This window comes from Calliphora vicina, chromosome 2 (assembly GCF_958450345.1).
Source record: "Calliphora vicina chromosome 2, idCalVici1.1, whole genome shotgun sequence".
Lineage (NCBI taxonomy): Eukaryota > Metazoa > Arthropoda > Insecta > Diptera > Calliphoridae > Calliphora > Calliphora vicina.
The window spans coordinates 24,796,927-24,808,901 of record NC_088781.1 but is presented as its reverse complement, the minus strand read 5'-3'; the positions used below and the strand labels follow the sequence as shown (position 1 = coordinate 24,808,901).

The window sequence follows — 11,975 nt, the reverse complement described above, 5'->3', positions numbered from 1 at the left end:
AATTTTTATCTTTCAAACTAATTTATACACTACGAAAATGTTTATCATAATAATGGTGGTTAATAAACTAACCACCCCATTCTATAAAAACCTTTAGCTGTATTTTAATTTTTTTTCTTATTTTTCATAATAAATTAACCTTAATTAAAGTAAAACTGCAATTTTTTTGAATATAAACTTATACAAAAAGAGTTAACTCTCAGAATTAATAAATTGTTCGACCACTAAAGGGTTAAGGTACGTTCACATTGTTTTAAACATTTGTATGACCACTAAAAATTCAAAATCAATATTTCACTTTCCTTTCAACAAATATTTATTTAATTAAACCAGCTTTAATTGAGAAAAGAAAAACAAGGTCGTTATTATTGTACATTGTTTGCTGCAATGAAGTATTGCAGTTGGATGAAATAAACATTTGCAGAAAATAGTGGTTACGCTTGGTACGTAAAATAATTGAACAAACCACCATTATACTAACTTGTATATATGTATTTAGCCATGTTATCAAAATCAACAATTAATATTAAATATTACCATATTCTACTACGTTATAGGGTATTATCAATTGATTAAAATCAAATTACTTGCGAAACTCAAGTACAAAAACCTTTTCAGCAACAACATTGAATATTACTCATAGAACTTGCTGATTATTTAAAAATTAAATAAAACTATTAATAACTTGCAATGCACTGAAGCAAAATGTCAGGGAATAAATATGGGGGGTTTCATATCAAGTTATCCAACGTTTAAAATCGATGTCTTCCGATCGGTATGAAATTCGCACCAAAGATTGGATGTAATTCAGACACAATTTTTTAAAGCCAAAAAAGTTTTTGATTTCGAAAAAAAATGTCAAACATTTTTTTATTTTTTTTCCGAAAGATTGAAGAAATAGCTACATATCTAAACTATTTGTAGGTAATAAAATAAATAAATAGTACCTTGACTCAATATATTCGGACTTTGATGCAATATATGTTTTTCAAAAAACATTTTAATCAATATAAGTATGTTAATCATTCGTTTTACGTACTCTATTATTTTCTGTTTACATCTAATAATAATTACAAGTTAAAAATCCTTTCCATCTACTTTAAAAAACTACTGATTTTTTTGCATTCAAATATTGTAGATGTTTTAATGCATTATTAATTATATAATATAATAATCAGATCAATGTTTTAGTTTCCATTTCACTTGAAAGTACTTAATATGATTTAGGAAAATATCCCCCCGCATTCTTGCTCATGTTTAATGAATTTGTTTGTGGTTTTTCTATATAAATATTTTTACATGGTATCCAAGGACTTTTATGTAGTAAATACTTGTATCACACATAGATACATTTGTAGATTACAGAGATAAAATCAAATAAATTAAATGAAAACAAGTTAGGGAACTATGGGCGGCAGTGATGAATATTGTATACCCTTTATATAGTCTTAAATTAGCTTCGATGGTAGGTGTTTCTAAAGGATTGAATTTGCTTCAATCGTTCAATCTTTTGAACGCGGTTTTTGTTTTTATTAACTTATATGTCATTTTGAAGGCTACATATCTGTCATTTATACCACTTAGTTATTGAACATTATAGTGTAAACAACGAAGTTTTTTTTTTTTGCTTCGGAAATGTCGAATTTTGTACCAACAAAGCTTCATATGCCGGAAGTTCTGCATTACTTCTTTAATTTGCAAAACAGTTCCATTGGTTACAACGTGCGAGAGATGGTTTGTTCGGTTCAGAAGTGGTGACTTTGACACTAAAGACAAAGATCGCCCAGACCAGCCAAAAAAGTTTGAAGTCCAAGAATTGGAGGTACTATTCCTTGAAGATTGTTGTCAAACTCAACCAGCGCTTGCAAAATCATTGAAAGCTACTCAAGCAGAAATTTCAAAATGAGCAACAGGATTCATTCAAAAGCAGGGAAATTGGGTACCATGCAAATTGAAGCCGAGAGATCTTGAAAGTCGCATTTTTTGCATGTCCAAAATGCTGCTTGAACGTTATAAAAGAAAATAATTTTTGAACCGAATAATTACGATAACCCGAAGCGTAAAAGATCGTACGTGAAGCATAACCAGCCGAAGCGACACCAAAGCCAAATATCCATGGCGCTAAGGTAATGCTCTCTATTTGGTGGGATCTAAAATGTCCTATATATTATGAGCTGCTAAAATCTGGCCAGACCATCACAAGGAACCTAATGCGGACACAATTGTTTTGTTTGAAGCGATCATTGGCTGAAAAACGCCGCCTTATGCGGCCAGACATGAAATTTTAATACTTCATCATGACAACATTCGGCCAAATGTTGCAATACCTGTTAAAAACTATTTAGAATGAAGGGGTTGGGTTGTTTTGCTTCACCCGCTTTATGTCCAGACCTTGCCCCGTCCGACTACTATTTGTATCGATCAAAGCATCACACTATCTTTGGGATATTCTTCACATTGTAACAGAGTACCCGATATTGGCTTGAATCGTTGTTGGCCTTAAAAGATAAGCAGTGCTTTTGGCTTGGAATCCATATTGTTACGTTTTAACCTTTTCAAAACGTTGGTTTATTTCCTTTAAATAAACAGGATACTTTTGATTGCAAATAAAAGCCGTTTAGTAGTTTAAAAATTGTAACAACTCTTTATTTATTTAAAATGTACAACAACCACAGAATTAAATAGTCACTCAATGTTTTTTATACACGTTTATAAATTCTCAGAAATACAGACACTTTATAATGTACACGAATTCACTTGAAAAATACAGCACACTTTAAGGCACTCAGTTGATGTTTATTCGAATAGCGTCTCTGATAAACTGACTAACGACTGCAACCTCTGCCACTATTTATAACACTGCCATCTGCACTCTAGATTTCTCTTTAACTGTCTAGAGGTTTCTAATACATACGCCATCTTTGGTGTACTTTCTACAATGTTCTTTAACTGAATATTCGAATTCGAATATACGGTCGCAGCAAACAGCGTTGCCAACTTATGATCAATGGTCAACTGAAAGCTTTTATTCAATGTTAATAATGCCCACAGATATGTTACAGTTTGCTATTACAGCACTGTTATTTGAAAGCATTAGGCTACTTTAAATCAGCCGTTAAAATCGTTATATTTGAATTCAAGAACAATTTCGTAACAATTGGTCAATTCACAAGGTCTCTTATCATGTCATATTGTCATAATGTCCTAATATTTCACAATGGTTTTAATTGTTTTTCAAGTAAAAAATGTCCTAAAATAATAGTACTCTGTATGCTATGTTTATTGTGTAGAGAGTAGAGACCTTCGCCGAATGCCTAAGTGTCGGTTAAGCCGAGCTGCCGAGTCGAGATATATTAAGACATTATGACAATATGACTGATAAGAGACCTTGTGAATTGACCAAATATGTTGCCAGAAAAATGTGAAAAGGTCATAGCTAACAAAAAGCTAAGAATTTGAAAAAAAAACCCGCCATTTTTCAGTCATCCAACCAATAGCTGCAATAGTAGGTATTTTTAAAGTCTTAATTTAGCTCGAATCATGGATCTTTCTAAAATCTTAAATTAGCTTTAATTGTAGATCTTTACTAAGTCTTAAATTAGGTGGAATCATAGGCCTTTCTAAAGTAATAAATTAGCTTCAATCGTAGGTCTTCATATAGCCTTACATTAGCTTCAATCGTTGGTCTTTCTAAAGTCTTAAATTGGCTTCTATCATTCGTATTTTTAAAGACTTATATAGTAGCTCGTTTTTAAGTCTTAAATAAGCTCCAATCGTATGACCCCTTTCACACTAGGCAATTTAGTTGCGCAAGTCTCTTGCCCAACAACAAAACAGCATGCAAAATGTTCTTCTCATTAACCCGACATTACCACTGGCATCTAGAAATACAAGAGACTTGCTCAACTAAATTGCCTAGTGTGAAAGGGGTCTAAGTCTTTTATACTCTTAAATTAGCTTCATTCGTAGGTCTTTCTTATGTCTTAAATTTCCTTTAATAGTAGGTTTTTCTAAAGTCATAAATTATCATCACTCCTACATATTTATAAACTCTTAAATTAGCTTCAATCATAAATTTCTAAATTCTTAAATTAGCTGCAATCGTAGGTCCTTATATGGTCTCAAATTGTGTTCAATCGTAGGTATCAAATCGGCAAAACGAGATATAAGGCAACCGGAAACGCATTCAAAAACTCATTGCTAGTCCGAGTGAATGTGTAACGCCCGGCGCAAACGTTGCACCATGATTAAAAACCAACGTATCGCCAGTTGTTATGACAAAGTATGCTAAACGTTCAATATTTATCGCATAATTCGCGTTCCACGATCTGGATTTCAAAATATTAAGCTCTCCTGCGATATGAATCACGATCCATCAATACTGCATTCTACACGTTCTATAACTATTGCGAAACTGGCTCGCGGTCGATATATATTAAACGTGTAGCAGTTTCCTATGAATGATAAGTGGGTTCTCTGTGCCCCATGGCGATCCACCGCTTGTAGACGTTATGGTCCCTTATTATAGCTGTACTTTAAATTATGTTTTTTCAAGGAAAACATGTGAGAGTGCTGGTGCCGAATCTCATATATCCTTCACCAAAGTAAACTTTAAGATAAAGATCAAAAACAATTCTTGGTAATTCTTTTTGATAAAAAGAAAATGTTGGTGAAAATAATTTGGGTTAAAAAATAGTTATTTAATTTGATTTTGATCCATCGGTCATTATAAACGTCGACGCGTCGTTGGAAAGGTTGTTGAAATGCCTCTCATTTGAAATCCATTATATCTATGTACATGACTTAGTAATCGAGATCAAAAGAAGTTAAAAAAATTGTATATTTCCCGATTTTAAATAGCAATCGAACCAGCCATTTGGCCGACATATTGATGTGTATTTCTAAGTTATTTTGGGGCTTCGGAAAGTTTATTTCAACAGACAGACCGACATGGCTATATCAACTCCGGTATATTTAATGAATGTGGCCTCTACACAACTGAGTCAAATTAAAATTAAGGACAATTGTGGCTATATTGACCAAGTGTAGCCATCTCACGTGGATTTTGTGGAAATATGTATAATATTTTTAGAGGTATTTACTTCTTTTTTTAATTATAGACATGATATTTTATTTATTTACTCGATATGAACTTTTTAAAAACAATAAAAAATGTTCTAGCAATCGTTTTAATCGTTGATAAAACATGCTAATCTTTGCAGAGATAAACGAGTTGCAATATTATAATGAAAAAATAGCAATTGGCAGCAGTCTATAATATACCAGTACATAGTTTAGCAAACATATAACGAGTGTTAGACCCTACTTAAGGTTGAAATTATGAGTACTCACAGATTAAAGTAACACAGTTGAAATAAATAGCTAATTTGAAAACCAATCTCAGCAACCAGATATAGGAAAAGTTAATCTAATTAAATCCCAAGAGGGGCTTTAGTAAATCAAAATTTTCTACAACTTAGGATTAGATAATTTCTTATTTTAGTAGTTTACTAGTCTAATTTTCTGTGAAATCCCCTACTGTTGTTTACTGCAAATCAAACTTTTTCTTTTTAAATATTTAAAAACAAATTGATTTTTAGTACTTTAATTGATGTCAGTGTTTAAACAACCCCTTTTTGATAGATATATGGTCGCTTAATGACACACTACCAAAATAATGCATTTTAAAGTGGAAAAATGGAATTATTTCTTTATCATTTGTTTCATACAGTTGGTCACAAAATGTGAGTAAGTACATAATTTATGATGGTAAACAAATTTAAAATAAAACTCAAACATTTTATTTTAACGAAATTTCCTCTATTTATTTATAAATCAATCGTTTAAGTAGTTACTAGTTGTGACGCAATTGTATGCTATAAATGTGACTCGATATCGTTGGAGGCCTGTGCAACAACATTAAATGAAACCGATTTGCCATATGAAAATTGTAAATCACTGCAGTGTACAATGTCTATAGGTAAGTAAGTATTTACAACTAAATATATATAAGTATAAATAAATGAATTTGTGAAATATGTAGGTGAGATAAAAGATAAATATTTTAGACAGACAAGTGAACAAATTTAACCAAAAACTAATTATAGTGGGTAGTGTAAGTTATGATACACTGAAAAGTTGCAAACTATTTCATATAAAAAAATTATACGAAAAAATCAATATTTATCTAAAATAATCGATTATAAATTTAACATGTAAGATATAGCTCTCTTACATGTTAAATTTATAATCCCTTCACTAAATTATTCTTCAAAATAAAAATTTTAAATATTTTTAGGTAAACAGAATTAATTTTTTTTGCAGTTTTTTCAAAAAATTTTCGAATTGTTTTTTTTAAATTTTCAATTTTTTTTTTGTTTTTTCAATTTTTTTTTAATATTTAGCGAAAAAAACTTTTGGTGAAAAAAAAATCGGGTTAAAAAATATTTTTCCGATTTTGACCCATTGTAGGTACAACTTACTATGGTTTTGCAAAGGTCTTTGAAATATCTATCATTAAATATCCATATTGTCTATATTAATGACTTAGTAATCCAGAAATACATATGTAGGTCAAAAATAGATCAAAAATCGAGGTTGTCCTGATTTTTTCCTCATATCTCAGCCATTTGTGAACCGATTTTGCTGATTTTAAATAGCAAACTTCTCGAAAGCATGTCTGACAGAATTATTGAAGATTTAGATCCCGAAGATATCTGGGGTCTTCAGAAAATTGATTTCAACAGACACACGGACATGGCTTAATCGACTCCTCTATCTATAAGGATCCAGAACATATATACTTTATAGGGTCGGAAATGAAAATGTAGAAATTACAAACGGAATGATAAACTTATATATACCCTTCTCACGAAGATGAAGGGTATAAAAAATACATGCCTGTCACACATGTTGTTCGGAATGGTTTCAAATCCGTAGTTTTTATTCCGATCGATTTCGTTTTAGGTTCTTCAGATTCCGTGTAATTTATTAATTCCAAAAATATTTCTTAATTCTGTATTTCAGATTTTAATTTGACAGCGTTTTTCATATTAAAACAAATGTGAAGGTTTTTGTACAGAAATTGATTAAAAATTTTAGAAAACCAAACAATTAAAATCAAATATCAATTCCTCTTTGAAAACTGAAAGTGGTTTCATTCCGAAAGAAATTTTCGTTTTACTTTTTCTGGAGAAGAAAAATACGGAATTAATTCCACTTTCGATCGGAATGGAATTCTGTTACAGGCATGATAGAGAAAATTTTTAAATTTTTGGACGAAAATCCGCTATTACTCCTTGCTTCTTTGTTTTCTTAAGAAACTTATAACGGTTTAACATTATTTTAAATGTATCTCAACAAGGATATCAAGGATCAAACACCTAAAATATACTAATATGAGCTTCCCTAGACCCTTACGAATTTAACATATTTTTTATCGAAATTTTAAAGTTAGGTGTTCTAAAGTACCAAATCTGGGATTCCAAAAATATACAATGATGTATTACAAATCATTTATAATCTACTTTTACGAGCCGCTACAGAGCTTCGAATTAATTAATTTAATTTCAATAAAAAAATCAATAAAATCTTAATTCTTAATTCGGAACTAAAAAATGTCAACCATTCATTCCATAAATCCATTCCCAACATCCAATTCTTTACATTCTTTCAAAGGCTTTTTTGTATAAATTGAATTCATTCATTGTTGAATTAATTCACAATGGAATTAATACATAATCGAATTCATTCCACCTTATAATGATTTAATTCTTGTTAATTCAAATCTAATACAAATTGTATAAAAATATTTCATATTCAATCAGTTTTGTTTTTCTTTTAAAAAGCATTTTTGTAATAGATTTGAATTAAAGAAAATTTAAATGATTTAATAAGTTTTAATTCTATAAAGAATGAATTCTCAAAGAAATAAATTCAATAAATTTAAAGAACAAATGATTTGAGCTTATGAATTAATTCATTAACGTTCATTAATAGTTATCAGATGAAATTTATTTTGATTTTTAAAATAGAACTAAGATTTAATTCTTCCTAACCTTTGATTTGATTCCACCTCAACATTGTCTACAAAAGAATTAAGCCTATGAATTAATTCATAATGAATTCATAAGGGAATGGAACTAAGAATTAATTATTTCTAACCTCTGATTTGATTCCACCTCAACATTTTCTATTAAAAGGTGTTTCAACACTTCAATTTTCATTATGATGAATTCCGCTCCTAAAGAACTGCTCATCTTTTGAGGCCAAGACCGAATCAAGGCAATTTCGGATACTCTGTTCTGAAGTGAAGCGTATCGCAGAGAGAGCATTCTGCATCGTTCGAAACAAATAGTAGTCGGACGGGGCAAGGTCTGGTCAATAAGGCGGGTGAGGCAAAATTTCCCAACCACTTCTTTCGTTTTTCGGCCAATGCTCGTGATGGTCTGGTCAGATTTCAGCATCTCATAATAGTACACTTTTGATCCCATCAAATGCAGAGAATTACCTTAATGCCAAAGGAATTTGGCTTTGGTGTCGATTCGACTTGTCCGGCTTTACATACGATCTCCTACGCTTCAGGTTATTGTAATGTATCCAATTTCCTTATTTTCTTTTAAAGTATGGTACCCAATTTCCCTGCTTTTGGAATCCTGCTGCTCGCAAACGTTTTGAAATTGCTGCTTTAGTAGCTCCCAATAATTTTGCAAGCTCTTGTTGAGTTTGACAACAATTTTCATGCAGTAAAGCCTCCAATTCTTGGTCTTCAAACATTTTTGGCTGGCCTGGGCGATCTTTGTCTTCCGTGTCAAAATCACTACTACTGAACCGAACAAACCATCTCTCGCACATTGAAACCGATGGAACACATTCACCATAAGCTTTGGTGAGCAATAGGTGGGCTTCAGCGGTACTTTTTTCTAATTCAAGACGTAAAGCAAAACTTCCCGCATATGATACACAATTCTACATTTTCGGGGTTGTTTTTTACACTCTAGTGTTTGATAACTAAGTGAGAATAAATTAAAGATATGTAGTCTTCAAAATGACATGTAAGTTATTAAAAACAAAAACCGCGTTCAAAAGATATGCCATATATTGTAAATCCCGCATTTTTAAGTCATAAACCCATATAAATATAATCGAATCATTGAATTGGAAACAAATTACAACGAATCTGATTCATCTGTGCAATAAACTGTAACTTTAGAAAGAAAACTATAAAGTAATTGCCGAAATATCTCGAAAATGTTCCGATTAAAAACCCTAGTTCGTTCCTTAAACATCTTTCAGTATTTCAGTTTCACCCTTATTTCAAAGACCGAAGGCGAATTTATGCAAGGTGGAGGCATTGCCGAATTCAGGATAATTTGAATGAATTCATTTATTTTGTATAAATGGAGTTTGACTTTCAAAACAATTCTCTCACTATTCAGAATATAAAACCTCATCCATATGGCCTTTTAGCTTCTGACACATCCATATAAAAACAATATATGAATTCGCTCAAATTTGCATGAATTCGCCAGTGCACCCAGCATATACAAATTCGTAGTTCCACTTGCTGGATGGATGCAAAAAAAGAAGGCCTTTCAAATCTTTTTTCCCCGGTTTTCTTCCATAAATCTAAAATTGTCTTATGTGACATTGTCTTATGTGAATAAAATTTCCTGTATGAAATCGCCAACATTTTAATGCAAATATACATTAGAAGCATAAATAGTAACTGTCATACATAATAGTTATTTAATACTCGTAATTATAGTTCGTGGTCAATGACCTTTTGTTGGCCAAATGAACTCAATATTTTGTTATCAGTTTTATCACAGGAATATTGTCATTTGTCATGCATGACATTCTAGCTAATCGCAATCAAACAAAAACAAAAAAGAACTTTAAATGGTTACAATTGCATGTGTATTAATGTTTAAAGTGTTTATAAAATAAAGTCTATTAAATTCTAGAGGTTTTTTTTTCAATTTTATACCTATAAAGCCATTATAGCAAACATTGAAAAATGGTCATTTAGTTTTAACAACTAAGAAAATTAGCAGTTTAATTAGACTAATTAAGTTATTCTTGAGAATAGTAACGATTGTATTGGCAATCTTCAAATATTATACATTATAGTTGTAGCAATAAATTGTTGATTAAGACAAACAAATTTAGTGTTTAAACAACATTTCTAACATCTTGAATTATTGTACTTTAATCTCATTATACTAATTTTTACTTAATATTTATCCTCCAGTCGATTCTGTAACATATCGCGGCTGTTCCGATGCCACGCCCACAGCTGGAGCAACTTATAGAAAATCCTGCAATGATAATCTATGCAACAAGGGCGTATATCCACCTGGTCGTTTAAAATGTTACCAGTGCAGTGGCGAGGGCTGTGATAGAGTCATTGGAAAACCCCATCCTTGTCCCAATCACGCAGAAGATGATGAATGTTATATTGATGCCATCGAAATACACCAAATCTTTCGTGGATGTCGTTCTAATACAAATCATACTATATCCACGCGAGCGATTTATTGCGATTACAATGGTTGTAATAATGCACCCGCAACTAGGAATTTAAAATGTGCCAAATGTGATTCAAAATTGGGGCGTGGTTGTAAAAGAGACCTGGTTCACAATCACAATATCACACAATATGAAACCTGTGAAATGAATATTAAAATCAATGTGAATAGTTCATGTTTCATTTATCAAAATTTGGATCATGTAATACGTGGCTGTTCGGATCTTGTACCCGAGGAAGTTAAAGAAAACCTGAACCGCACTTTAATGTGCAGTGGACCGGATTTTTGCAATACCGGCAATTTGGAAACACAACAATGCTTGCAGTGCAACTCGGAGAAGGGTAATGATTATTGCCGCTTTGATACCTCGGTGGTGGCCACAACATTCTGTAGCTCTCCCGAGGCCAGCTCCTGTTATGCCATGGAGTTTAAAAACTGGCATGTGGAAAGAGGCTGTTCCGTTGCACCCCCAAATAGAACGGACATAATTCGTAAATATGAATGTGACATACCCAAAGATTGTAATAAAATGGCTTTTACACGCTGCTACAAATGCACCAGTGAAATTGATACAAATTGTGCGGCCTGGGAAAGGCCAGGATTTTTGGAGATCGAAGAATGTGAAATACCGGCCGCAAGATGTTTAGTGGCCACCTTTGCAGATGGTGTAACCCATAGAGGTTGTGAAAGCCGGCAGCTTAATTGTAATCATACCTCTACGGCTCATTGTCATTTGTGTGAGGGCAGCTTTTGTAATCGTGGTCCGTTTCCTCCCGAACGTTTGCATTGCTATCAATGTGGCACTTTGGAGAATAATTGTGCTGAAATAACTAAACGCGATCCTTTACCATGTCCCTTAAATGATCTGGAACCTAGCAATGTTGGTCTGCAGGCTTGTTTTGAATATTTCAGCCAACAAAAGGGTCATATCGTACGAGGCTGTGCTTCCAATGGTTTGCAGTATTACAAGTGCATGTTGCAATCACAGCAAAGTTGTCAGTTGTGCAATACGAGAGGTTGTAATAAAGTTTTGAATGCAGTGGAGCAGGAAAAAGATATTATTAAAAGCTTAAAATAAAATTCAATAAGGAGAAATAAATACATTTACTTTGTTTAAATAATTATTTATAAAAATGTACCCCGTTTCTATAACATGTGAGAAGTTTCCAAATCGAACAAATTTTAAAAATTCTAATATTCTTTCAGTTTTTAGCAGTGTAACAGACGGACATAGCTTAGATCGGAAACTCTCCTTTCAAAGACCTAACTCAGTTGTCAAAAACCTAAGAGGTGTGAATATTATTAGTAAAAACAAGTAAGAGAGCTATATTCGGCTATGCCGAATCTTATATACCCTTCACCAAATTATACTTCAAAATAAAAATTTTAAATATTTTTAGGTAAACAATTTTTTTTTTCCAAAGGTTTTTTTTAATTTTTTGGAAA

General features: G+C 31.9%; 1 protein-coding gene across 1 annotated transcript; it reads left to right on the top strand.

Moving 5' to 3' along the window:
• Positions 1 to 5,612: 5,612 nt before the first annotated feature.
• On the top strand, positions 5,613 to 11,615 carry LOC135951081 (uncharacterized). Its single transcript, XM_065500659.1, has 3 exons — positions 5,613 to 5,744; positions 5,852 to 5,980; positions 10,253 to 11,615. Exons 1-3 carry the CDS (start codon positions 5,678 to 5,680, stop codon positions 11,605 to 11,607), a joined length of 1,551 nt encoding a protein of 516 aa, XP_065356731.1. The 5' UTR covers positions 5,613 to 5,677; the 3' UTR covers positions 11,608 to 11,615.
• Positions 11,616 to 11,975: the final 360 nt, after the last annotated feature.